Here is a 27,667-nt window from a genome sequence, read left to right as displayed (position 1 = left end):
AAGCCAATAATTCATTTCGTATTAAATGTCTTCGTGACCATTTATGGGATTTGTGGAAATGAGGTCGATATCTAGGTGCGTAATCGCATTCTTTGAGTTCATTATTGCTTGCCTATTTCAATAATCGGAGCATTGCAGTATGCCCGACACTTGTATCCTGTGTAAGTATCGTTAAAACTTACCACAGGTATGCGCGTAAGTATGTAGCGATTTATAAGCACAGTGTTTTTCTTTGACAAAAAACACTGCATCCGACCAGCGACCAGTTTAAATAAAAAGCAGCGAATAAGTTCGATGTTTTAACTTTTCACGGACATAACAAAGATTCTTGATAACGTAGTGTAAGGAAAATCGAAAGAAATGTGTAAGCATTCACTTTTCTTACAGTTGTATCAATATATCCGTGGACATTTGAAATTGTAAACATGTATCCCTTAAGATGTGCAAATCCATTTCAATTAACTTTATCGGGTTAACATTATATGCATCCACACACCATGGGCAGATCTGCTATTCATGGTGGTTTGAGTTAATTTATACTCGCACTCAGGCAAGGCTAATTCGGCGAGTGCTTCGATAAGATAGGTAGTCATATTAGTTTTTTTAGCATGGTGCACAGTTTGTTTGTTTTGTTTATTTGAGTTTATCAAGGTCTGCCCGCGCCCATTGGCTGCATTATGGCTTGACCCCGCCGTGACGCCATCACGACTTAAATTGTGTTTAAATGTCATAAGTGACATGAGATAGAAGTGACAGCAATTCGCAGTCAAATCCAGACATTGGAAGACTTGAAGAAACAGAGTGAGATACAAGCGATCCGGGTGCGATACCCTAGCTCTTTGCGAAGAGACCTCTTGGTTCTTTAACGTGCTCGGTGTAAAGCACCGATACACGGGATACAACTTTCCTGTGTTGAACCAGTACTGAGTACACCACTTTTCCAAGCACTACCCTTTAAATGCCGAGCGCCAGGCAAGGGAGCTACTTACACCAGCTGTTAACGTCTTTCGGTATGACGCGGCCCGGGATCGAACCCACGACCTCCCGCTCCGTAGGCGGACGCCTTAACCACAAGGCCACGGAGCACAGACAGGATTTATCGATGGTTATAGCTACCCTGGTCCATCAACGAGCACCATTGTATAGCACCGTCACACGACACTACTTAAGACCGTAAATATGTATAAGTGGTGCGTGGGAATCAAGCATGCGACCTCTGGATTTAACCACTAGGCCATGGACCCACTACTGGTGTTTATGGTGGTGGTTTATTTATACTCGCACTCGGGCAGGGCCAATTCCGCAAGTGCCATGGTAAGAGTGTTAGTCATATAAGGTTTTAAGAGCATAGTGCATTGACAGAATGTAACCCCGATTTTAGCTACCCTCTTTCATAAGCGAGCAACAATGATAACAATGTCACACGGGACCCAGTCAAGACGATGAGAAGTTATAGTGGTGCGGCGGGGAATCGAACCTGCGGACCCAGGATTGACAGTCAAGTGTGTGTTACCAATACCACATGGATCCGCCACAAATATATTTATAAATTGTCATCAGTGTTATATACCCGTAAGAACAATTAAGTGGCATCGCAGATGAAAACAAGAAAAACTGTGATACAAAGTATCACAACGGGTCCACAAACATATCTACCATGTAAATATTTTGAAGTTGGTGATGGCTGATGTCGAGTCAAGGCTATGAAGGAATTCAAAGAGACCTATTTTGGTAAAACATTAGTCTATGCACAACTACAGTTTATATCAAACACTTCTTCCAGGTTTCAGTACAACTTTAAGTTTTACAGGGGACAAAGTTTTGTGACAGACAGACAGCACTAAATCATTATGTCTCTTGCTTACTCGGGAAAAGACATAAATAACTCAAACTATTTTCTTAACCTAAAGCATACCGCCAACAACAGAGATCTTTATCCGATAATGATACCTTTAAAAGGCAATAAAAAGCGGCCATGTCATAATGAGATTAGTCATCTGATAACATCACGGTAGCACATAATCCGATATCGAAAAATGGTACCGGGTACCGGGCGATACCGGATACCGGCTTTTAGCACCACCCGCCAGAAACGTTGCGAAAATCAGATACTCGCGCGCTTTTGTCAAACGTACGAAAGACAACTCTGTAAAAAAATAGACTGTGTCTACATTATTAATGTCAAAAGTAACACCGTTTATTTAATGACGAGACAATCAATATGGTAAGAACGACAACTCATGTATTCAAGGGAAAAATTGACTGTGTCTACATTTTCAGCTCAAAAGTACTTGATTTTTTTAGGAAAAAGAGACGCATATTTTCAACCAAGTTCTTATGTCTCCATAAACCTTTTACTCACCACGTATTAAATATAGCTATCACATGCTTTACTTCACTCGGTCAGTAAGAGGTTTGTCAAATACATGTATTACATTGGTATGGCAAAAAGACAAACAGTATACACATCAAAATAAAATACAAGGCAATGATGTAGGTCTGACAGCTAAGTCTGATAGAGCACGGATAAAAGTCCGAAAGTCAATGAGTGAACACACTTATATAGAAAGCAGAATATTTCTCTACAACCCTGACAATTAAGTATTTTAGACATCAAAGTGGAACACATGGGAAAAGTGTAGGAGTGAGAGTTAAGTCTTAAACCCATCAATATAGAACCCGGAAGAAATGTTTAGGACTGAGAGTTAAGTCTTAAACCTATCAATATAGAACCCAGAAGAAATATTTAGGATTGAGGGTCAAGTCTTAAACCTATCAATATAGAACACGGAAGAAATGTTTAGGACTGAGAGTCAAGTCTTAAACCCATCAATATAGAACACGGAAGAAATGTTTAGGACTGAGAGTCAAGTCTTAAACCCATCAATGTAGAGCACAGAAGAAATGTTTAGGACTGAGGGTCAAGTCTTAAACCCATCAATGTAGAGCACAGAAGAAATGTTTAGGACTGAGGGTCAAGTCTTAAACCCATCAATGTAGAGCACAGAAGAAATGTTTAGGACTGAGGGTCAAGTCTTAAACCCATCAATGTAGAGCACAGAAGAAATGTTTAGGACTGAGAGTCAAGTCTTAAACCCATCAATGTAGAGCACAGAAGAAATGTTTAGGACTGAGGGTCAAGTCTTAAACCGATCAATATAGAACACGGAAGAAATATTTAGGACTGAGAGTCAAGTCTTAAACCCATTGATGTAGAATACGGAAGAAATAATTAGGACTGAGAGTCAAGTCTTAAACCTATCGAAGTAGAACACGGAAGAAATGTTTAGGACTGAGAGTCAAGTCTTAAACCCATCGATTTAGAACACGGAAGAAATGTTTAGGACTGAGGGTCAAGTCTTAAACCCATCAATGTAGAGCACAGAAGAAATGTTTAGGACTGAGGGTCAAGTCTTAAACCCATCAATGTAGAACACGGAAGAAATGTTTAGGACTGAGGGTCAAGTCTTAAACCCATCAATGTAGAACACGGAAGAAATGTTTAGGACTGAGAGTCAAGTCTTAAACCCATCAATATAGAACACGGAAGAAAGGCTTAGGATAAATCACGGAAGAAATGTTTAGGACTGAGAGTCAAGTCTTAAGCCCATCAATATAGAACACGGAAGAAATGTTTAGGACTGAGAGTCAAGTCTTAAACCCATCAATATAGAACACGGAAGAAATGCTTAGGATAGAACACGGAAGAAATGTTTAGGTCTGACAGTCAAGTCTGAAACACACCAATATAGAACACGAAAGAAATGTTTAGGATAGAACACGGAAGAAATGTTTAGGACTGAGAGTCAAGTCTGATACACATTAATATAGAATACAGAAGAAATGTTTAGGTCTGAGAGTCAAGTCTGATACACATTCATATAGAATACAGAAGAAATGTTTAGGTCTGAGAGTCAAGTCTGATACACATTCATATAGAATACAGAAGAAATGTTTAGGTCTGACAATCAAGTCTGTTACACATCAATATAAAATAAAGAAGAAATGTTTGGGTCTGAAAGTAAAGTCTGATACCCAGTAAAATAGAACACGGAAGAAATGTTTTTAAAGTCTGACAGTCAAGTCTGGTACACATCAAAATAGCACATATAATAAATTTTTTAGGTCTAACCACCGGGAAAGGGTGCATGTAAATGCCACACCTTTTAAGCAACGCACCCGCAGCCCCATATCAATTACATACTAGAAACGCCACAATGCGACGAAACCAGGTTTTCGATTAGGGCAATCAGAAATTAAAGCCAATTAATTTCTTGCATGAGTGAGGAAAATGTAGCAGTCGTATCTTTACATTTTTCAAAAAGAGACGTTACTGCAAGGATGGAAACCATTTTTTCAGTTCTAGTAACATTGACCTTGACCCCACTCCACTCAAAATCAACCCAAGCTAGCATTTTGCATCAATTTCAATTAATTCTACATTAAGTTGTTGGGCGGAATCAATTTTAGTAACAGTGACATTGACCTTGGCCACCTCCCATCAAAAGCAATCCCAAGTTAACGTTTCCCATAAGGTACCTACAATAATTATCCATCAATTCTTATCTAAGTTATTGGGTGGAAACCCTTTTATTATATTTTTAGTAACAGGGACAGTGACGTTGACCCCACCCAATCAAAAGCAATCGAAAGCTAGCTCTGCAAATAAGCTACATACACACCAATTTTCATAACTTTCCAACAATGCTAGCTTAAGTTATTGAAGAGAAACCAATGTTAGCCGCACGAATTCCGCTTGCACGATATCCCCATTCTAATAACCTGATTTGCGTTGAAAACCTTGTAAAAAGCCCATGTTCATACACCGTAAAACCTGAGCCCAGGTTTATCAATTACCATAGAGGAACTCTAAGTAGAACTTAAAAACAGCTTCCCATGATTATCTATAAACCTGGGACCAGTTTTGCCTTTTTGTCATTTATATGAGGTGAGGGGAATGGCTCTATGGATATTTTAGGGTCCTGCCCTTTTGATGTCTGACAGTCAAGTCTTATTTCAAAACAAGACAAAACCACAGTAGCTTAGATTTGCCATCTTAGGCGTCCAAAAGGGCGAAAAAAAACAATGTGAAAATGATACAAAGTTACAAAATTCCTAAACAAACTTGTCAGTATGGACACGATTGGGTTGTTTTCTAATAAAACCAGTATGCAGACATTTCCATATTCACCCAGTTTGAAAGTCCGCACACAATTATTTTTATTGACATCAAAGTTAAATAAATTATGATAAATACGTGCCACGCAAAAATTATTGTACGTTTAGTTTCCTTTAGATAAGATAGTAACACAGGATAATGGTGGTGTGAAAATTTCCTCTCTAAGTTTTTCACTTATTACATGGGAAATAAATGGACTTATGTGACAATTTTTATATAGATATGTTTCTTAGAAGTCAGGCTTTGTGAATATGAAAAATTAAATTAAAAAAATATTACAAGTGAGAAGAAAAAAGGAGAAATGTTAATTTTCTTTGTCTTTTTCACACCTGAGTAATTCAAATACCTGGAATACATGAAAACTACCAACACCTGGGGCAGTGTGCTATACAAATGTAGACAGTGTTACATGGGATTAGAGATCAGGGATTACATACCGATAAAGTGGACACTTTGAAGGTCAAAACTCTTAAGTGAAAAATCAACATGAGTGGGAAAAATCAAACCCAACCGCTGAAATCAAAACAGACAATTAAAGGAAAAGTGCAGTCAGAACCACCAAATAAAAGGTCATTTTCGGAGGTGAGCAACGAAAGTGTGGGTGATATAACTGCCATTAACATACATCTAGATGAAATCTCAGGTGAAATAACTAAATTGCGAGATGATATAATGAAAAAAGATGACATTGAAAAATTGATCACCGGAACAGTCACTACAATAATGAAATCTATCGAAGTAAAACTCCAAAAAGAAGTCTCAGAGCAGATACAAGAACAATGTAAACAGTTTCATGATATAATTGAGTCCTTAGAATTTGATAAAAAACAACTTGCAGATAAACTATCAACCACCACCCAAAAGTTCCAAAAGCAAATTGACGACCTCAAAGAAAGAGCACAATTTAACGAAACAAGAAGCATAGATGCAATTAAGATGGCAAATCAAAATGAACAATATTCACGGAAAACAAATTTTAAGATGATGGCGGTAAGTGAGGAGCGGGGTGAGACGGAGGACAAGCTTGTCGAGAAAGTGGGCGAGATTCTGAAGGGTGAAGGTACCGCGATTCGTAGGGAAGAGATCCTGGCGATACACCGACTACCAACCAGAGGGGGTGGGATAAGGCCGGTTATCGTTAAAACCATAAACACTAGTGTAAAAAACCGTGTCATGAGAAAGAGGAAGGAACTTAGGTCATCAGGGCACCGTGTAACAGATGACGTAACATGCCGCAACACCATCCTGATAAACAGACTTTATGACCACGACCAAATAGAGACTGGCTGGTTTTTCAATGGATCAGTTTATGGACAGACCCGCGAACAAGAGCGTGTTAAATTTATATTTATGATGATATAAATGAGAAAATTGCTGATTTTAGAATGAAGCGGGGCCAAAAATGAAGCTATATCTGAGCTTATTCTTTTTTTCATAATTACACTACTGACCTGGAAATATCTAAAAATGTCTTCCTTTTTCTTAACTTTGTTTCAAAATCCTTTTTTGGTCTGATACCCTTTTCTTGTTGTTTTAAAGGTATATACTTCATCGATATTTATTTCACCCAAGGACTGCCGGGGAAGCTTCAGGTTTAAAGTATTTAAGATATCTGTTATGCATACATTAGTAATTTAATGTTGCTTTTTGGTTCTCTCTCATCAGACCCTGGAGTGAAAAACTACTTTCAAGATGATAGATTAAATGTCATATATCGTTAACAAGAACTGTTTTTGTTAGATATATATACTTTTTACCGTTGATAAAAACTAACGTATTTTGCAACTAAAACCCCAACCCCAACAGGTAAATGCTGCCATGTAATCGGTCAGTGATTGCCATATTGTTAAATACTTGATCCTTCATTCAATATATTGTATAAAGAAATGTTATTTACAGCAATTATTAGGTGTTAATAAGTTTTTGTCATACATAATGACCTTTAAGTTTGGACTTTATTTAAGTCATTAAGGTTTTTATAAGTTATGTTCATGTAAATAATATACACATAGTTCTATGTAATAAGTGAAAACTTGAGTTTTCAAATTTGCCCGTTTGTTTATGTTCCTTTTTGTTGTAAATTTTAACATGCAATGTATGAATATTTTTTACATAAAAATGTTTGTTGAGTTCATTGTTAAGAAATGTAGTTACACTTATTATAGATGTCTGAATGGGTATGTAGACACAACATATACTGATGTCTAATTTAATAGTGTATTCTTATAATTGCCGCGGGCTTAACAATACTAAAAAACGCCTTGATATACTAAATTTACTCAAAGAAAAAAAAGTTGATATAGCCTGTATTCAGGAAACACATTTTACAAATGAGCAGGAGACAACAATATATCAGAATGGAATGGAGAATTTTTTTTAGTCATGGTAAATCCAATGCTAGAGGAGTCGCTATTTTCATTAGGAAAAAATTGAATGTGAAAATTTGTAATGTAGTAAAAGATTATAGTGGAAAATTTGTTATGATTGAATTATTGTACAATGATATGGTTTTCTTGTTAGCTAATATATATGCACCAAACAATGACTGTCCTAATTTCTTTAATATGATTTTTGATAAAATAGATACATTTAATAATGTAGATAAGTATATAATTTGTGGAGATTATAATTTAGTGCTAAATCCAGAGTTGGACTACAAGAATTACAAATCTATAAATAACAATGTTAGAGCTAGAAAGAGATTGTTAAACATCATGTCAGATAGAGGCTTGTTAGATACACATGGTGATACTAGAAATTATACATGGAGGAGATTAAACACATTTCAGCAAGGTAGACTGGATTATTTTTTTGATCACAGATAATATGGTGAATTATGTTAGAAAGTGTGATACAGATATTTGCTACAAATCTGATCATTCAATTATTGTTTTAGAAGTATGTTTTTCAAAAGCTAAGCATGGCAAGGGCCTTTGGAAATTTAATAACTCACTTTTATCTCAAATGGATTATTTAAACATTGTAAAAAGAAAAATTGATGAGATTATTTTACAATATTGTGTTCCAGTATATGATTGTAATGCTGTGTTAAAAATGGACAGATCAGAAATACAATTTGTAATAAATGATGAATTATTTCTAGAAACTATGTTAATGGAAATTAGTGGTAAAACTATATCATATGCTAGTTATAAATCAAAAGAGAGAAATAGACAAGAGGAAAAGTTGCTTCATGATATTTTAGAACTACAAAATAATCTTTCAGATACTAATAAAGATCAACTACTTATTTTAGAGACAGAGCTAAGTGAATTAAGAAACAATAAACTGAAAGGATTTGTAATAAGATCTAGGGCAAATTGGATTGAAAATGGAGAAAAGGCTTCTACTTATTTTTGCAATTTAGAAAAAAGAACTATTGCTGATAAGCATATACCATTTATTGAAAAAGAAGATGGTTCTTATATTTTGGAACAAGAGGAAATTTTGAAAGAAGCCTATAATTTTTATAATAATCTCTATAAGGAAAATTTACCATGTGACTTTGATATACAATCTGAACTTAATAATTGCAACTATAATGTACTTAACAATCAGCAGTCACACTCTTTAGAGGGACTTTTAACATATGAAGAGGTTTCAGATACTGTCAAACAAATGAAAAATGATAAAAGTCCTGGTTGTGATGGTTTTACCGTAAATTTTTATAAAATGTTTCGGAAAGATATTGGAAAGTTTATTTTAAGAGCGATTAATCATGCTTTTTTGTCTAATTCATTTTCTAGAAATATCAAATTGGGAACAATTGTATGTATACCGAAAGACGGTAAGCCTAAACAGTTCTTGAAGAATTGGAGACCTATTACTCTTTTAAATGTTATTTACAAGATAGCTTCAGGAAGTATAGCCAACAGATTGAAAAATGTTTTAGATATCTTAGTTTCAAAAGATCAAACAGGATTCATTAAAGGTAGAAATATAAATGAAAACACAAGATTGTTGTATGATATTATGAAAACATGCGATGATAAAAAAAATCCTGGCCTAGTGATGTTGATTGATTTTGAAAAGGCGTTTGACTCCATATCTTTTAATTTTATTGAAAAGACTTTGTCACTGTTCAATTTTGGTGATATGTTTAAAAAATGGATAAGAATTTTTATGTATAATACTGAAGATGCGATCCAATTAAATGGACACTTGTCTGAGTTTTTTAAGATAGGAAGAGGATGTAGACAAGGGGACCCTATTTCTCCATATTTGTTTATTTTATGTTCAGAAATTCTGGCGATTATGATTAGAAACAATGAAACTATAAAAGGTATTGTTATTGATGGTGATGAATATAAGATCTCACAATTTGCTGATGATACATCTCTTCTGTTAGATGGTACTGAGGAAACAGTGAGAACGGTGGTAGATTTGTTGTATCATTTTTCACAATTATCAGGGCTAAAAGTTAATTATGATAAGACCAAATTAGTTTGGATAGGACCACTAAATACTCATCACGATCAATAAAAACAAAATTTAAACTGTCATGGGGAGATACTAGATTCAAATTACTTGGGTTACATTTTGATGTGGATTTAAATCAAATGGGTAAGATAAATTTTGATGAAAAATTGTTAAAAGTTAAAAACAGCATTATGTATTGGAAAAAAAGGAAACTCACACCAATTCGCAGGCTTACGGTAGTTAAGTCAATTTTACTTCCATTATTTACACACCTTTTCATTACTTTACCAAATCCAACAAATGATTTTCTGAAAGAGTTAAATGATTTATTCCTTGGGTTTGTGTGGAATGGAAAAGCAAAAATTAAGAGTACCATTTTAAAAAAAGATTTTCCAGAAGGGGGTATTAATATGATTGATGTTACAAGTTATATGTATAGCTTAAAGATAAAATGGAATAGAAATTGTATATTGAATGGAAATAGTAAATGCTTTAAATTAATGTCTGTATTATTTGATGTAAAAAAATTGTTGAATTGTGGAAAGAAAATTTGTGAAATTATTTGTCAAAAGATGTCAAACACATTCTGGAAAGATGTTATTAATGCATATATGTTATACATAGATAAGTTTTGTATAGACAATGTTAATCAATTTATGCATATGTCATTATTCTACAACCACAAGTTTGGTAATGGAAATTATGTATTTATTCATACCCTATACAATAAGGGATTACGTTGTGTGAAAGATGTTTTTAATGCCAATGGAAATATGTATAGCCTGATGGAAATTGAAGCAATAATTGATAGAACAGAACAGAACAGATAATTTATTAAGACTTGTACAAAGTACATCATCTTCTTAACCATATACATATAATGATTGAATACATGGTGAGAACACAGGTAATACAATAATGGGTAAATTAGAATACAGATGTATGGACATATTCAAATTAGGTGAGGATGAACAAAAATATAACAAAAAATGAATCATTGTTATAATTCAATATTAAGAGTTGTTCGTCTTATACATAACGCTTCTTTGACAAATAAAGATAGTTTTATAAGTTCTTGTCTATTTGTTGAATTTAACAGTTCAATAAATTTTAGTACAGACGGACGTATATAATAATTACGTTTGATGTATTTCTTTCTAATAAGATTAAAACATGGACAAATAAAAATAAAATGGAACTCGTCTTCTATATCTCTTCTATTACAACATAAACAATATCTTTCATCACGTTGAATTCGATTACGGTTATATCTACCCGTTTGAATTCTTAAAGGGTGAACAGAAAGTCTAAGTCTAAGCTTTTAGGTAAAATGTCTACATAATGTTCATAACCAAAAGTGGTTTTAAAGTCTTTATACAAAAACAAGACTGGACTATCAAGAGAGCGATACCACTCTTGCCTAAAACAATCAATTATTCTAGTTTTTAACTCACACAAAAAATACTTTTCATTTGGTACACTGGCATTATCAAATACATATCCAAAGCCAAACTCGCTCAAAAGCTTTCTAACATTTGATACCCAATTATTCTTTCCTATTACACAGTCTGATAATGCATACCTATATAAAGTGCGCATTATGATATTATCACTTCTTACAACCTTAAGCCAATATTGTATAATTCTAACAAATCTATGTACATAAAGAGGATATCTGCCAAGCTCACCGTAAACACTTGCTGTACATGTATTTTTTCTAACATTTAATAGACGTTTACAAAATTTTAAATGAATTCTTTCAATTTCTTTTGACTTGGTATAACCCCATATTTCCGAAGCATAATTTAGAACAGGAGCTACAAAAGCATCAAATAGTTGACATAGAATCTTTGGTTTCAGGTCATATTCCCTACATTTACATGATAATACATTTAGTGCTTTTAAAGCTTTACCAGTTAAATGTTCTTGGTTTAAAGCATAATTACCAGTATAGTTGAAAACAGTTCCTAAGTAATTAAAATCGTTCACAACTTCAATAGACTGGCCATTGTAGGTCCAATGTTATGATGGCAATAGCCTTCCCCTTTTACGAAAAACCATAATTTTTGTTTTAAGTATATTTACAGATAAACCCCAGTTATTACAGTATTCTAAAAGTCTATTCAAATGTTGTTGTATTTCTTCAGGTGATTTTCCTACGATAGCCATGTCATCTGCAAATAACAACAATATAAGGACAATATCATCAATTAGAAGTCCAGAATCTACATCATTCTGTAAAAATAATTCTAAGTCTTCAACAAAGAGAGAAAATAGTAAAGGGGACATAACTTCTCCTTGACGGAGGCCTACAGCATAGTCGAAGTAATCAGAATATGTAAAACATGATTTAACACAAGATTTAACTTTTTGATACATATCTCGTACTATTCTAAGTAGTTTTCCTTGAATACCGCATTTGTACAGTTTCAACCATAAAGCATTTCTATAAATAGAATCAAAACATTTCATCATATCAACATAAACAACATAAAGTCTTTTATTGTCATTCAAATATTTTTGCACTAATGACGTAAGAATAAAAATAGCATCTACAGTTGATCGCCCTTTCCGAAATCCGAACTGAGCGTCCGAAATTATGTTATGTTCATTACAAAATGTATCAATGCGTTTATTTAGTACAGTTGTAAAAAGCTTAGACAGGCAACCAACGAGTGTAATTCCCCTATAATTATTAACGTCATCTAAATTTCCCTTTTTATGCAATGGTATAATAACACCTTCCATCCACTTATCGGGAAAAAATCCTGAGTTTAAAATACCGTTAAAAATATCACATACATGCGAAGGCAAAATATCGAACGTCTCTATAAAGTATTCATTCATCAGAATGTCACTCCCAGAAGATTTATTACGCTTATATGATTTAATAGCAATATGTATTTCATTGACAGTTATAGGCTGATCTAATTCGGCAAATGAAACATCAACATTATCAAAATCATGCGTGTTGCAAAAAATTTCAGACTCTTCGTTAAAACATTCAAAGACACTACTACCTAATGCTGAAAAATATTCCCTAAATGTTTCATTTGGTATACTGTCAGCCGTTGGTTTGGATTTTGGTTTAAAATATTTCCAAAAATCTCTAGGCTTACTTTTTTTTAATTGTTCTATTTCTTGCATTTTTAATCTGTATGCATTATTTTTCTTTTTACTAACAATATTTTTATACACACGTTTATGTTCTACTAATAACAATCTATTTTCATGCGATTTATCGCTATTAAACAAACGTAATGACTGTAAATACACGTTATGCGCTTCAATACATTCAGCGTCAAACCAATCGTTATTTTTAATACATGTGTCCACATGGAAATATGCTTTATTATTGACATTATGACATTTTGAGAATAAAGGGTCAGCAACAGAACGTATAACATTCGTAAATTCATTAACAGCGTCATTTACAGATTGTCTAGTGTTATCAATATTATTAACAATGTTATTAAATCGTTGATAACAAGGTCAACTTCCTACACTATAATGGATTAATTTCTGCGATAAAGGCCTATATGAGGCGTTCTAAATTTGTGCTTAATGACTTTACCTTTTTAAAATGTAGTAACCCATGTATGAACACTTTTATAAACCCAATTTTGACAAAAGAAAATGTAAACCGATTTCTATATAAAATCTTTGTTAATAATAATGAAATTCCAACAAGTCAACACAAATGGTTATTACAATATGAAAATATCTATATTAATTGGAAAAATGTCTATAGTTGTGTATTTAAGTGTACAAAAGATTCTTATATTCAATGGTTACAATTAAGAGTTCTTCATAGAATATTACCAACAAATTCATTATTATATAAAATGAAGCTGGTTGAAAATGATATTTGCTCCTTTTGTGAATGCCATGAAGAAACTCCTTTACATCTCTTTTGGGATTGCAATAAAATACAGCCGGTATTGCAGGATATGGTACATAAGTTGAATATTAATGACTCAGTATTGTCATTAACAGTATGTTTGTATTGTTAGGTTCTGGAAACAATAATTTCAAATTTGATATACTTTTATTAGAATATAAGAAATTTATTTTTCTGTGTAAAAGAAAAAAGTGTGTTCCAACAGTAATTGGTTTAAAAAATAGCCTTCAGTTAGCATGGAACATTTATGAAAATACAAATATTTCAGATAAATTTAAAAATGATTGGGCAATTGTAAGAAATTTGTTCTTGTAACTACACTTTTCAGATTTCAAATTTTTCATATAAAAGAATAATACAATGTATCATATAAACAATTATATCTTTTTTTACATGCATGTTCTATGATATTTATTTTCTCTTCTTCTTCCCTTTTTTCCCTTTTTTCAGTCGTTCTTGGTTTATATGCACATTCGTAGTATGTTAATTATTACTGATTACTGGTACATAAATTTACTGCTTTGGTATATCATGCTTGTAAGTTTTGTATTATGTAATGATTTACTATGGAATGTAAAATGCATATAGATTGTTGAATAAATCACTCAGGTTAAAGAAAAGATTAAACGAATATTTTTTCTGGCTTTTGTTTGTTGTTGTTTTTCTGCCTTGTTGGTAGGTTTGAAAAGCGCTTTGATAGAGATCAGTTTTTTCATGGTCTAATCTTTTTATCTAGACATTGATGAACTCGTTCCATTCCCTAACCAGCACGTCACGATGGAAACGCGATATTGTTGAAATGCAGCCGGTCGAAAATTAGGGCTCATGAGATTAAACTTATTCAACTTCCCAACATAGTTGGTTTGAGGGTTTGTATTAACTAATGTCTTGAGACAGAGTTTGGACTCAGAAAAACGATTTCGTAAATTGAGCAGATTATGATGCAAGTAATCTATCATAACTTCAAAAAATAAACAAATCATGAGAATTATAAGGTGTCTCATTGAATGTCTTTCATCCTGTGTTCAGTCGGAGGGTTTACACCCACAGGTCAAGATATGTATTCAAATACCAGAAAGGATTTCAGCGGACATGTTTAATATTACTTGTCAAACTTAAATTGCAAGGACTTGCTACGGTTGTTGGTTTTATTCTTCAAATTTTTATATCATAAACATTTACCGAACACATACATCTACATGTGGAGTTATTTCCGCAAGTTTTCAATGAGGTTTTACGATTTAGTATATTCACTTAGCATTTTTTCACAGGGATAGATGCTGATATTATCATGGAAGGATATGTGAGCTGATCGCATCTTTTCATCTGTTACTTCTCCATCTAAAGCAATGCGCTAGGAAGAAGACGTAATATAATCATAAAACAGTTCTCCATTTTATGCAAGTCGCTTGGACGGCGATGTGAGATGATCATTTAGCAGTTCTCCATTTTCAGCAAGGCGCTTAGAAGGTGATGTAAGATGATCATTAAGCAGTTCTCCACTTTATACAAGGCGCTTAGAAGGTGATGTAAGATGATCATTAAGCAGTTCTCCATCATATGCAAGGCGCTTAGAAGGTGATGTAAGATGATCATTAAGCAGTTCTCCATTTTAAGCAAGGCAATTAGAAGGCGATGTGAGATGATCATTAAGCAGTTCTTCATCATATGCAAGGCGCTTAGAAGGCGATGTGAGATGATCATTAAGCAGTTATTAATCTAATGCATGGCGCCTGGATGGCAATCGGAGCTGATCATAAAGAAGTTATTCCTTTACTGCAAGGAACTTAGGCGACTATGTGAGTTGATCAGAAATAGTTCTTCATATGATGCAAGGCGCTTGGACTGCGATGTGAGTTGATCATAAAGAGTTCTTCATCTAATGCAAGGTACTTGGACAGCGATTCGAGATTATCAAAAAGATTGTTTCATCCACTGCAAGGCGCTTGGACAGCGATGTGAGTTGACCATAAGGAGTTTTCCATCTACTGCAAGGCGCTTGGACAGCGATGTGAGTTCACCATAAGGAGTTTTCCATCTACTGCAAGGCGCTTGGACAGCGATGTGAGTTCACCATAAGGAGTTTTTCATCTACTGCAAGGCGCTTGGGTGGCGATGTGACCTAATCATAAAGAGTTTTTCATCTACTGCAAGGTGCTTGGGTGGCGATGTGACCTAATCATAAAGAGTTTTTCATCTACTGAAAGGTTCTTGGACGGCGATGTAAGCTACTAGTAATCATAAAGAGTTTTTCATTAACTGCAAGGTTCTTGGATGGCGATGTGAGCTAATCATAAAGAGTTTTTCATCTACTGCAAGGTGCTTAGATGGCGATGTGAGCTAATCATAAAGAATGTTTTATCCACTGCAAGGTGCTTGGACGGCGAAGTGAGCTAATCATAAAGTTTTCTTCATCTACTGCAAGGTGCTTGAACGGCGATGTGAGCTAATCATAAAGAGTTCTTCATCTACCGCAAGGTGCTTGAACGGCGATGTGAGCTTATCATAAAGTTTTCTTCATCTACTGCAAGGTGCTTGGGTGGAGATGTGAGCTAATCATGAAGAGTTTTTTTTATCTACCGCAAGGTGCTTGGGTGGCTATGTGAGCTAATCATAAAGAGTTTTTCATCCACTGCAAGGTGCTTGATCGGCGACGTTAGCTAATCATAAAAAGTTTTTCATTTACTGCAATGTGATTGGATGGCGATTTGAGTTGATCATAAATAGTTTTTCATCCTCTGTAAGGTGCTTTGATGGCGATGTGAGCTAATCATAAAGAGTTTTCCATCTACTGCAAGTTGCTTCGGTGGCGATGTGAGCTAATCATAAAGTATTCTTCATCTACTGAAAGGTGCTTGGAAGGCGATGTGAGTTGATCATAAATAGTTTTTCATCCACTGTCAGGTTCTTTGATGGCGATGTGAGCTCATCATAAAGAGTTTTCATTTACTGCAAGGTGCTTGGATGTTGGATGGCGACGTGAGATAATCATGAAGAGAGTTTTTCATTTACTGCAAGGTGCTTGGATGGCGATGTGAGCTTATCATAAAGAGTCTGTCATCTACTGCAAGGCGCTTGGGTGGCGATGTGAGCTAATAAGTTTTATTCCATTACTGAAAGGTGCCTGGACGGCGACGTGGGCTAATCATAAAGAGTTGTTTTTTTATAGACTGAAAGGTTCTTGGATGGCGATGTGAGCTAATTATTATTAGTTTTTTTTTTCATCAATTGAAAGGTGCTTGGACGGCGATGTGAGCTAATCATAAAAAGGTTTTCATCCACTGCAAGGCGCTTGGACAGCGATGTGAGTTAATCATAAAAAGTTTTTCATCCACTGCAAGGCACTTGGATTGAGATGTGAGCTAATCATAAAGAGTTTTTCATCCACTGCAAGGTGCTTGGACGGCGATGTGAGCTAATCGTAAAGAGTTTTTTATCCACTGCAAGGTGATGGGATGGCGATGTGAGTTGATCATAAATAGTTTTTCATCCACTGCAAGGTGCTCGGGTGGCGATGTGAGCTAATCATAAAGAGTTTTTCATCCACTGCAAGGTTCTTGGACGGCGATGTGAGCTAATCATAAAGAGTTTTTTATCTACTGCAAGGTGCTTTGATTGAGATGTGAGCTAATCATAAAGAGTTTTTCATCCACTGCAAGGTGATTGGATGGAGATGTGAGCTAATCATAAAGAGTTTTTCATCTACTGCAAGTTGCTTAGATGGCGATGTGAGCTAATGATAAAGAGTTTTTCATCTACTGCAAGGTGCTTGGATTGAGATGTGAGCTAATCATAAAGAGTTTTTCATCTACTGCAAGGTGCTTGGATTGAGATGTGAGCTAATCATAAAGAGTTTTTCATCCACTGCAAGGTGCTCGGGTGGCGATGTGAGCTAATCATAAAGAGTTTTTCATCCACTGCAAGGTTCTTGGACGGCGATGTGAGCTAATCATAAAGAGTTTTTTATCTACTGCAAGGTGCTTTGATTGAGATGTGAGCTAATCATAAAGAGTTTTTCATCCACTGCAAGGTGATTGGATGGCGATGTGAGCTAATCATAAAGAGTTCTTCATCTACTGCAAGGTGCTTGGACGGCGATGTGAGCTAATCATAAAGAGTTTTTCATTAACTGCAAGGTGCTTGGACGGCGATGTGAACTAATCATAAAGAGTTTTTCATCTACTGCAAGGTGCTTGGACGGCGATGTGAGCTAATCATAAAGAGTTTTTCATTTACTGCAAGGTGCTTGGACGGCGATGTGAACTAATCATAAAGAGTTTTTCATTTACTGCAAGGTGCTTGGACGGCGATGTGAACTAATCATAAAGAGTTTTTCATCTACTGCAAGGTGCTTGGATTGAGAAGTGAGCTAATCATAAAGAGTTTTTCATCTACTGCAAGGTGCTTTGATTGAAATGTGAGCTAATCATAAAGAGTTGGAGTTTTTTTTCATTTACTGCAAGGTGCTAGGATGGCGATGTGAGATAATCATAAAGAACTGGGGGTTTTCATGGTATGCAAGATGCTTTGATTGCGATGTGAGCTAATCATAAACAGTTTTTTTTCATCTACTGCAAGGCGCTTAGATGGCGGAGTGAGATGATCATAAAGAGTTCTTCATCTACTGCAATGTGCTTGGATGGCGGAGTGAGATGATCATAAAGAGTTCTTCTTCATCTACTGCAAGGCGCTTTGACGGCGATGTGGACTGATCTTAAAGCTGCGAGCATTCAAAATTATGCAAGGCGCTTAAACGGCAATGTGAGATGACCATTAAGCAGCTCTTTATCTAATGCAAGGCGCTTGGATAGCAATCGGAGCTTATCATAAAGCAGTTATTCCTTTACTGCAAGGCGCTTAGACGGCTATATGAGATGACCATAAAGCAGTTATTCCTCTACTGCAAGGCGCTTAGACGGCTATGTGAGCTGATCAAATAGAGTTTTTCAATTACTGCATGAATTATAAATAGTTATTTATCTACTGCAGGGCGCTTGGACAGCGATTTGAGGTGTTTTTAACGCATTGTTACAGCTACCGCGAGGCGCTTTGACGGCAACATATATGACTTGGAAACGCGACGTCACTTTGGAATAGGTTTCTATGTTTACCCTGGCGGGTCATGTGATCAAAATGGACCAGCTAACGCAAACGTATGTCTTATACCGTTGTTACAAACCTTTGGACATATTTAAAGGGTATTGTCCCCAAACTCGTAAGCTACACTTTTTAAAGCTTGGTTAACAAACCTTATGATCCGATTCATCAAATCTTAAAACAAATACATTCGGAGTTAAATATGCTTATTAAAAAAATGTGATTGTTAATAAATTGATAAACTTGAAAATTCAATGACATTTCATTACATATAACAGTATAAATGATATGATGTGGGAGCTGCACATTACCCAAAATGTGCAATTAGCATGGCCTTATCTTTGTCCCATACCTCCTTGCTTCTACTTAACGTATTTAGCTTTTAATTTAAATATTTTAGATAAATAATAAAGAAGGCGATATTGCTAAAATTTAGATAAATGATAAATGTTATTATAATTGCTATGCTAATGCATTTTAAACATCTTGAAGAACTAATGTGATTTTTGAAATATATCATTTTTTATATAATTAAAAAATATTTAAAATTTACTTAAGATACTTTTACCCTGTCAATACAGTACGGTTTGTTTATTCAGAGCATTGTATTCTTGTTGATTGTTCAGTATACACGCATATTAAATTTTATTTTGGATATCATAAAAGCTTAAATTTTATAATAAATACCATTAAACTTGGTATAATTACTTTGAATTTCTTTTCGCATATATGCTCCTGAGCTGGTATTCATAAAACATCTTCAGTCATTTCCTAACTGAAGTCATTTCCTTAGGTTGAGTATCTCACTGGTCATGATATAATGCACCAGTCAATTGCCACCAAGCCCCCCCCCCCCCCAGGTCCGGGGAATAGCGGGTAAAATTCCCGCCCTGCGGGGACGAACAGATGGTAAAATCCCCGCCAAATGCCCCCGCACCCCAGGGATCCTAGGTTAGGCCCCGCTATATTTTTGCGTAGACAAAACCACCGCATTCACCCGGCACTGCGGGGTCACCTGGAAGGTAAAAACACGGCCCATTTCCCCGGCTATCCCCGGTATACCTCCGGACTGGGGGGCCATGGTTACAATTGACTGGTGCATAAACTCATAACTAAAAACATGAAATCGTAAGTTTTATGTTTGTAAGCATTAAATTAAATGACCAGAAGATAAAGCCTTTTAATTTTGAGGTCAGTTGGTAAAATGTCAATGTCGTGGTGACCCTAAGATTACCTTCAGCTTCGGATTCCGATAAATATATGAAGAACACTTAGGCTCAGGGATCTAAAACTTTCTAGGTAGGCTGGTCGATAAATATCTGAAGAATGCTATTGCCCAAGAACCTCAAACTTTGTAGATAAGTTGGTCATGACCAGCAGATGAACCCCATTGCTTTCGATGTCAGTGGGTCAAAGGTCGTTGTAAACGGGGTACACAGTTCCCTATGAATAATTGAAAAATCTAAGGCATATGGACCTCGCGCTCCGTTAACTTCCTTCAAACATGACCAGCACCCTTACTATTTTGACTACAATTGGTCAAAAATCAAGGCAGTGGTGACCTTGATCTGAAAATCCGATTTCGTTCAATAACTGAAGAACGCTGGTATCCAGAATCTTCAAACTTGGTATGCCGGTTAACTGAATATGTTTACTTTCATTCATGTTATAAAAACATTCGCGTCGTCTTTGATGGTTTTGCATTAACATTAGTCTTGTTACGTTCACATGCAAACACCAGACGCCAACACCACACGCAAACATCCACTTACTTTGCACGGAATTTAGTCTTAGGTGTAAATTGTATATTTTACGTTTGCTGACTTGCATATATTTCGTATAAAGGCTTAGGTATGGTTGCTTTTTTAACCCGTTAATCAGGGTTATGAAAAAAATCAAGGATTTTTCAATTAGGAAGGGGCAATTTCGGGCAAACATTTGGGCTCTAAAATAAGTAAGAACGGTTTTGGGAACCTCCTCCAAAACGTGTTTACTAATATTAGTCTAAAACCTTTTTGTTTAATTTACGCATGTTTTCCTGCGCATGGGGTGCTTCCCCCCCCCCCCCCCCCCCCCCCTCGCCTAACCCGCTAGTATTAATATTAAACGTAAACATTTAAAGCATTACTTTGTTTAACCCAATTGAATTTAATGATCAAAACAAAAGTGAAAACAAACTTATGATTTGTGTACAGATAAGATAATGTCACCGATATTTTGGCGTTTTTTTTAACTTGGGGAATATGTGGCTTTAAATAGCATGTCTCTCTTTAACAGCAGAACCTTACAGGGAAGGAGGACGTCTCGAAGATAGAGGCGGAATGAAACCAGAGTTCTAATTTCTTCCGGTATTAACTATTTACTAAAGCATATATATATGTTTCTGTTATGTGTATGGGCTGGAGGCCTTGTATATCACAATCAATCTAGAACCCTGAACACAATAAATCAAGTAGATTACGTAACCGCCGACATTGTGCAATAGGCATTAGTAACATATGTAATAAATGTTTTGGCTTTTTATCAAACCACAGCTATTGTTTGACTTTTTAAACATGAGTAAGAGTGCTGTGCAGATCCTATTTTGAAATAGAATTCAACCAGAGTATTATGCAATGCACGATTATATAGTAAAATAAAGTGTGCATTTCATGCACTGGTCTACATCAAATGCTCATAATTGAAAATATGAAAGTTATCAATCATGTTTACACGCAAGATCAGATAGGAAACATTACACGCACAATGTACGTTAATTAATTCATTTGCAAATTAAAACCACATCAAATACACAATCCTCTATTTTAAGGTGATAAACAAATATTTGAGGAAAGTTTCGATTTTCAAATAAAGAATGTCACTTAAGTACTTTACATCGTTCTCTTCCTATATTTAGGCGGCTTAACGACAAAGATCGTACAGGTTGATAATGAATATTCATCTGGGAAGTTGCTTTTTGTGTGTTAGTACTGTTTGCCTGTAATTGGCCATGAGTATTTTAATAAAAGTTCAAAGTTCAAAGTTCAAATTGCGTACACTTCTTATAATTTATTCATTATCAAAGAAAGTCGAGTGCTGTTCTTAACTGTCTTCGTAAATAACGACCCCTCCAAAATAAAGCGAATAACCTCGGCAAGAACAATAAGTCTTAAACTTTTAGCGAAGTATAACCTTCTATACTGACTTGAAAACAGGAGTTCTTGCCTTCATACTCATAAAATGAAACCTAACATGAGAAGGATATTATTACGTTTGTACATCTCTTTTCGATGAAACCGACTAGGAATAATGAAAGAGGTCCTTAAAGCAGAAACTGAACTCCGTTTTCCATTCTAAAAGCAACATTACCACCCTGGCTTACATCGGAATATGTATTTAGCTAAATTAAGCCTCACATCCTTCTAGCAATAGCGCAAAAGTTCGCCCACAGCGCATTCTCAATCTGCGTGCAAATGGAGAACGGCTACAAAATAATGATTTTTAAAAAGATTTCGGCTTTAACTAAAGTTATGTTAATTCGGCTTTTTAATTAAGTATCTTCTTCACTGATGTTGAATTTGATATGATCTTTTCTGATTCGCATTCATCATAACAAATGCTAAACCCCAGAATTTAACATCGCCAGAAAACTTTTAAAGAATAGATAATGAGGCCGTATGTTAAGAAACATTGAAATAGTCCTTCCATAAACATCTGAAAACTGTACAATACTCTCATGAACTTTGTAAAGTTGGCAAGTTGGAGTCTCAATATTTGACATGCTGGCACGTATGCGTCTCAATACGTTTCAAGACAGCACGTGCAGGTCTCGTTATGTGTCACATTGGCACGTGTGAGTCTCAATATGTGTCACATTGGCACGTGTGAGTCTCAATATGTGTCACATTGGCACGTGTGAGTCTCAATATGTGTCACATTGGCGCGTGTGAGTCTCAATATGTGTCACATTGGCACGTGTGAGTCTCAATATTTGTTATATAGGCACAGTCATGTGAGTCTAAATATTTGTCATGTTGGCACGTTGGAGTATTAATATATGTCATGTTGGCACGTGTAAATCTTAATATTTGTCAAGTTGGCACGTGTGAGTCTCAATATGTGTCACATTGGCGCGTGTGAGTCTCAATATGTGTCACATTGGCACGTGTGAGTCTCAATATTTGTTATATAGGCACAGTCATGTGAGTCTAAATATTTGTCACATTGGCACGTTGGAGTATTAATATATGTCATGTTGGCACGTGTAAGTCTTAATATTTGTCAAGTTGGCACGTGTGAGTCTCAATATTTGTCACATTGGCACGTGTGAGTCTCAATATTTGTCAAGCTGGCACGTGTGAGTATTAATATTTGTCAGGTTGGCACGTGTGAGTTACAATATTTGTCACATTGGCACGTGTGAATCTCAATATTTGTCAAGTTGGCACGTATGAGTCTGAATATTTGTCTAGTTGGCACGTATGAGCCTTAATAATTGTCAAGTTGGTATGTTGGAGTATTAATATATGTCAAGTTGGCACGTGTAAGTCTTCATATTTGTCAAGTTGGCACGAGTGAGTCTCAATATTTGTCAAGTTGGCACGTGTGAATCTCAATATTTGTCAAGTTGGCACGTGTGACTCTTAACAGTTGTCAAGTTGGCATGTCTGTCAGTCTTAATATTTGTCCATTTGGTACGTGTGAGTCTTAATATTTGTCAAGTTGGCACGTGTGACTCTTAATATTTGTCAAGTTGGCACGTGTGACTCTTAATTTTGTCAATTTGGCATGTATGAGCCTTAATAATTGTCAAGTTGGCACGTTGGAGTATTAATATATGTCAAGTTGGCACGTGTATATCTAAATATGTGTCAAACTGGCACGTGTGAGTCTCAATATTTGTCACATTGGCACGTGTCAGTCTCAATATTTGTCAAGTTGGCACTTGTGAGTCTCAATATTTGTCACATTGGCACGTGTGAGTCTCAATATTTGTCAAGCTGGCACGTGTGAGTCTTAATATTTGTCAGGTTGGCACGTGTGAGTCTCAATATTTGTCAAGCTGGCACGTGTGAGTCTTAATATTTGTCAAATTTGCACGTGTGAGTCTCAATATTTGTCAAATTGGCACGTGTAAGTCTCAATATTTGTCACATTGGCATGTGTGAGTCTGAATATTTGTCACATTGGCACGTGTGAATCTCAATATTTGTCAAGTTGGCACGAGTGAGTATTAATATTTGTCAAGTTGGCACGTTTGAGCCTTAATAATTGTCAAGTTGGCACGTTGGAGTATTAATATATGTCAGGTTGGCACATGTGAGTCTTAATATTTGTCAAGTTGGCACGTGTGAGTCTCAATATTGGTCAGGTTGGCACTTGTGACTCTTAATATTTGTCAAACTGGCACGTGTGAGTCTTAATATTTGTCAATTTGGTACGTGTGAGTCTTAATGTTTGTCAAGTTGGCACGTGTGAGTCTCAGTATTTGTCAAGTTTGGACGTGTGAGTCTTAATATTTGTCAGTTTGGCACGTGTGAGTCTCAATATTTGTAAAGTCGGTAGGTGTGAGTCTTAATATTTGTAAAGTCGGTAGGTGTAAGTCTTAATATTTGTCAAGTTGGCACGTGTGAGTCTCAATATTTGACATGCTGGCACGTATGCGTCTCAATACGTTTCCATTTACCACGTGAAGGTCTCAATATGTGTCACATCGGCACGTGTGAGTCTCAATATATATCAAGTTGGCACATGAAGATCTCGATATGTGTCAACTTGGCACGTGTGATTCTCAATATTTGTCAGGTTGGCACGTGTAAGTCAGAATATCTGTCAGGTTAGCACATGTGCGTCTTAATATTTTTCAAGTTAACACGTGCAGGCTTCAATATTTGTCACGTTGGCATGTTTGAGCCAAAACATCTGTCACGGTAGAACATGTGAGTCTCAATATTTGTCAGGTTGAACCGTGTGAGTCTCAATATCTCACGTTTGCACGTGTGATTCTTAATATTTGTCAGATTGGAACTTGTTAGTCTTAATATGTGTCAAGTTGGCACTTGTTAGCCTCAGTATTTGTCAAATTGGCACGAGTGAGTCTCAATATTTGTCAAATTGGCACGAGTGAGTCTCAATATTTTTCTCGTTCGCATGTTTGAGTCTCAATATTCGCAAGCTAGCACGCGTGAGTCTCAATATGTTTCAAGTTAGCACGTGCAGGTTTCTATATGTGTCACATTGGCATGTTTGAGTCTCAATATTTATTAATTTGGCACGCTTGGGTCTCGAAATATGTCCTGTTGGCACGTGTAAGTCCCAATATTTGTCAGGTTGGCACGTTTGAGTCTCAATATTTGTCACATTGGCACGTGTGAGTCTTAATATGTGTCATGTTGGCAGGTGTGAGTCTCAATATTTGTCATGTTGGCAGTTGTGAGTCTTAATATTTGTCAGATTAGCACGTGTGAGTCTTAATATTTGTCATATTGGCACGTGTGAGTCTCAATATTTGTCATGTTGGCAGGTGTGAGTCTTAATATTTGTCAGGTTAGCACGTGTGAGTCTTAATATTTGTCAAGTTGGCACGTGTGAGTCTCAATATTGGTCAGGTTGGTACGTGTGAGTCTCAATATTTGTCATGTTGGCAGGTGTGAGTCTCAATAGTTGTCAGGTTGGCATGTGTGAGTTTAGATATTTGTCATGTTGGCAGGTGTGAGTTTTAATATTTGTCAAGTTGGCACGTGTGAGTCTCAATATTTGTCAGGTTAGAACGTGTGAGTCTCAATATTTGTCATGTTGGCAGGTGTGAGTCTCAATATTTGTCAGGTTGGCACGTGTGAGTCTAAATATTTGTCATGTTGGCACGTGTGAGTCTTAATATTTGTCACATTGGTATGTGTGAGTTTAAATATTTGTCAAGTTGGCACGTGTGAGTCTCAATATTTGTCAAGTTGGCACGTGTGCGTCTCAATAATTGTCAAGTTGGCACGTGTGCGTCTCAATATTTGTCAAGTTGGCACGTGTGAGTCTCAATATCTGTCAATTGTCACGTATGAGTCTCAATATTTGTCACGTATTTGCTATATGTTTTGTACACCATGCTCATATATATATATATATATAATTGTATATAGGTGTAAAGGAGTTTAATGATAACCATATTATCTTCGATGTTTCATATTTGCATGAAACTTTGTGCTGGTGCATAATCGAGGTACATATGTACCACAAATAACAAAAGGTCTCTCTTTTTTTAATATATAATACGTAACGGAATGTATAAACAAACAAAACTTTCAAAGAACGAAACCGATTAAACAAGTTTATAATTGAGATATACAATCAAAACAAATTTGTTTGAATTCGTGTTCAAATTTGAGTAGTATTTCAGTTTAAACTATATCAACAACTTACCATATACTGCTTGTCCATAAGCAACAGGAATGACACACAGTAAGTAGAAGAATAATAAGTAAACAGTCATAGTTATCCTTAACACGATTTAACTTCCATTTATTCCAACTCACGTATTCGGTGACAAAAATCAAAGTCGTGCAGAATCACTCGGAACGAATCGAGTCGCAATTACAACTAACATGGCCATTGACATTTTGAAATCACCTGTATCAAATTTCACATTACAATAAAGCTGAACAGTATTTATTTCTCTACCTAAAATACTACCCTACTAGTCTCTCACAATATATCCACCTCTGGTAAGGCGTTTAACCCACAATATATCAATTTAACCCCTGGGTAGCTCTTTTAAAAGAAAATAGTCGACAAGGTTAACTGTAATAAATTCACAACAACTTTTTAGAGCCATTCGATACTTATTTATAGATAGAATAAGGTCTAAAAATGGTTTAACAGTTGACTGATGTGATCGATCTAAATATTGGCTTTTTCTGAATACAAAACGGCGGTTCACTTTTGACAATGAATAAAAAGGTAAAAGTTAGTCGACCCCTTTTCTTTGTGTGTTGGGGGCGGGTGTTCACTACAAGAGCACGTTGTTACGTAAATAGCAATAGTATAACGTAAAATCGAATGTTGACGTAAGCGGACAGTTCATGGTAACCGTCCAGAATTAGAGTAAACTAGAAATGTCCATAGGACACAGATGCTTTCAAACTCCCGCATTTGTCACAAAGGCAACGGCCTTCACAGAACTTCACATGTTGTTTTCCATGTGTTCTCCTCATATACTTTGAGAAACAGACGACACAAGATTGCTTGCTGTATACGCTATTTTTCAATAAGCCTTGGGCCATTAATCTGCACTTTCTGTGTGCAGCTACACTCATACGAAACATCAAATGCTGTTTTAAGTGACACTCGTATTGCAAATCAATACATCACATGCATAAAAAAGCATAAATGCTTAGTGATACTAGTACACCTTCAACTACTTAATAAATGATGTGCATTTACGGAAATCATTTTTTACTAATAACATTATTGTAAAAGTGTATTTAATAGCTGAAAACGCACAAATATTAAATGACTGGTGTGTCCTAACACATAAAAGTGATCAACTATCATTTCATAAGGTAGAAAACAATACGTGTTTTCTGCACGTTTCTTTCAAATCAAACACGTATCCTTCATAAGAAGCATTGTTTTCGATATTTAATTCTCCTTTTAGGTAAATTAAAATAACTGTTTTTACTAATGCATTTACCATAACTCTGCATGTTATGTAGGTAATGCTTTAACAAATTCATGTGCCATAACTCTGCATGTACTGCAGACAATGTTTTAAATAGTTCATGTGCCATAACTTTGCATGTACTGCACACAATGTTTTGACTATATCATGTGCCATAACTCTGCATGTACTGCACACAATGTTTTGACTATTTTATGTGCCATAACTCTGCAGGTACCGCAGACAATGTGTCATAACTCTGCATATTCTGAAGACAATATGTTTACTTATTTATGTGTCATAACTCTTCATGTTTTGGTGGTGGGTTTAACACTATTGTAGAGTTTCATCACTATGGCTTTCTGAAATTCACGCCACAAAAGATTTTTAGGACGGACATTTGCGAATGCATACCACCTCCTCCCCCCCCCCCCCCACACAC

The 27,667-nt window shown here is 35.6% G+C and overlaps 1 protein-coding gene across 1 annotated transcript in view; it reads right to left on the bottom strand.

The window, feature by feature from the left end:
* LOC128246855 (contactin-4-like) overlaps positions 1-26,382 on the bottom strand; it is a 102,992-nt gene extending 76,610 nt beyond the window's left edge. Inside the window, exon 1 of the mRNA XM_052965349.1 lies at positions 25,989-26,382. Coding sequence (XP_052821309.1) covers positions 25,989-26,058 — 70 coding nt within the window. The 5' untranslated portion in view covers positions 26,059-26,382. The remainder of the gene's footprint in view (positions 1-25,988) is intronic.
* Positions 26,383-27,667: the final 1,285 nt, after the last annotated feature.

The sequence above is a fragment of the Mya arenaria genome, chromosome 9, assembly GCF_026914265.1.
Source record: "Mya arenaria isolate MELC-2E11 chromosome 9, ASM2691426v1".
Classification (NCBI taxonomy): Eukaryota; Metazoa; Mollusca; class Bivalvia; order Myida; family Myidae; genus Mya; species Mya arenaria.
This window is presented reverse-complemented; position numbering and strand designations above follow the sequence as displayed.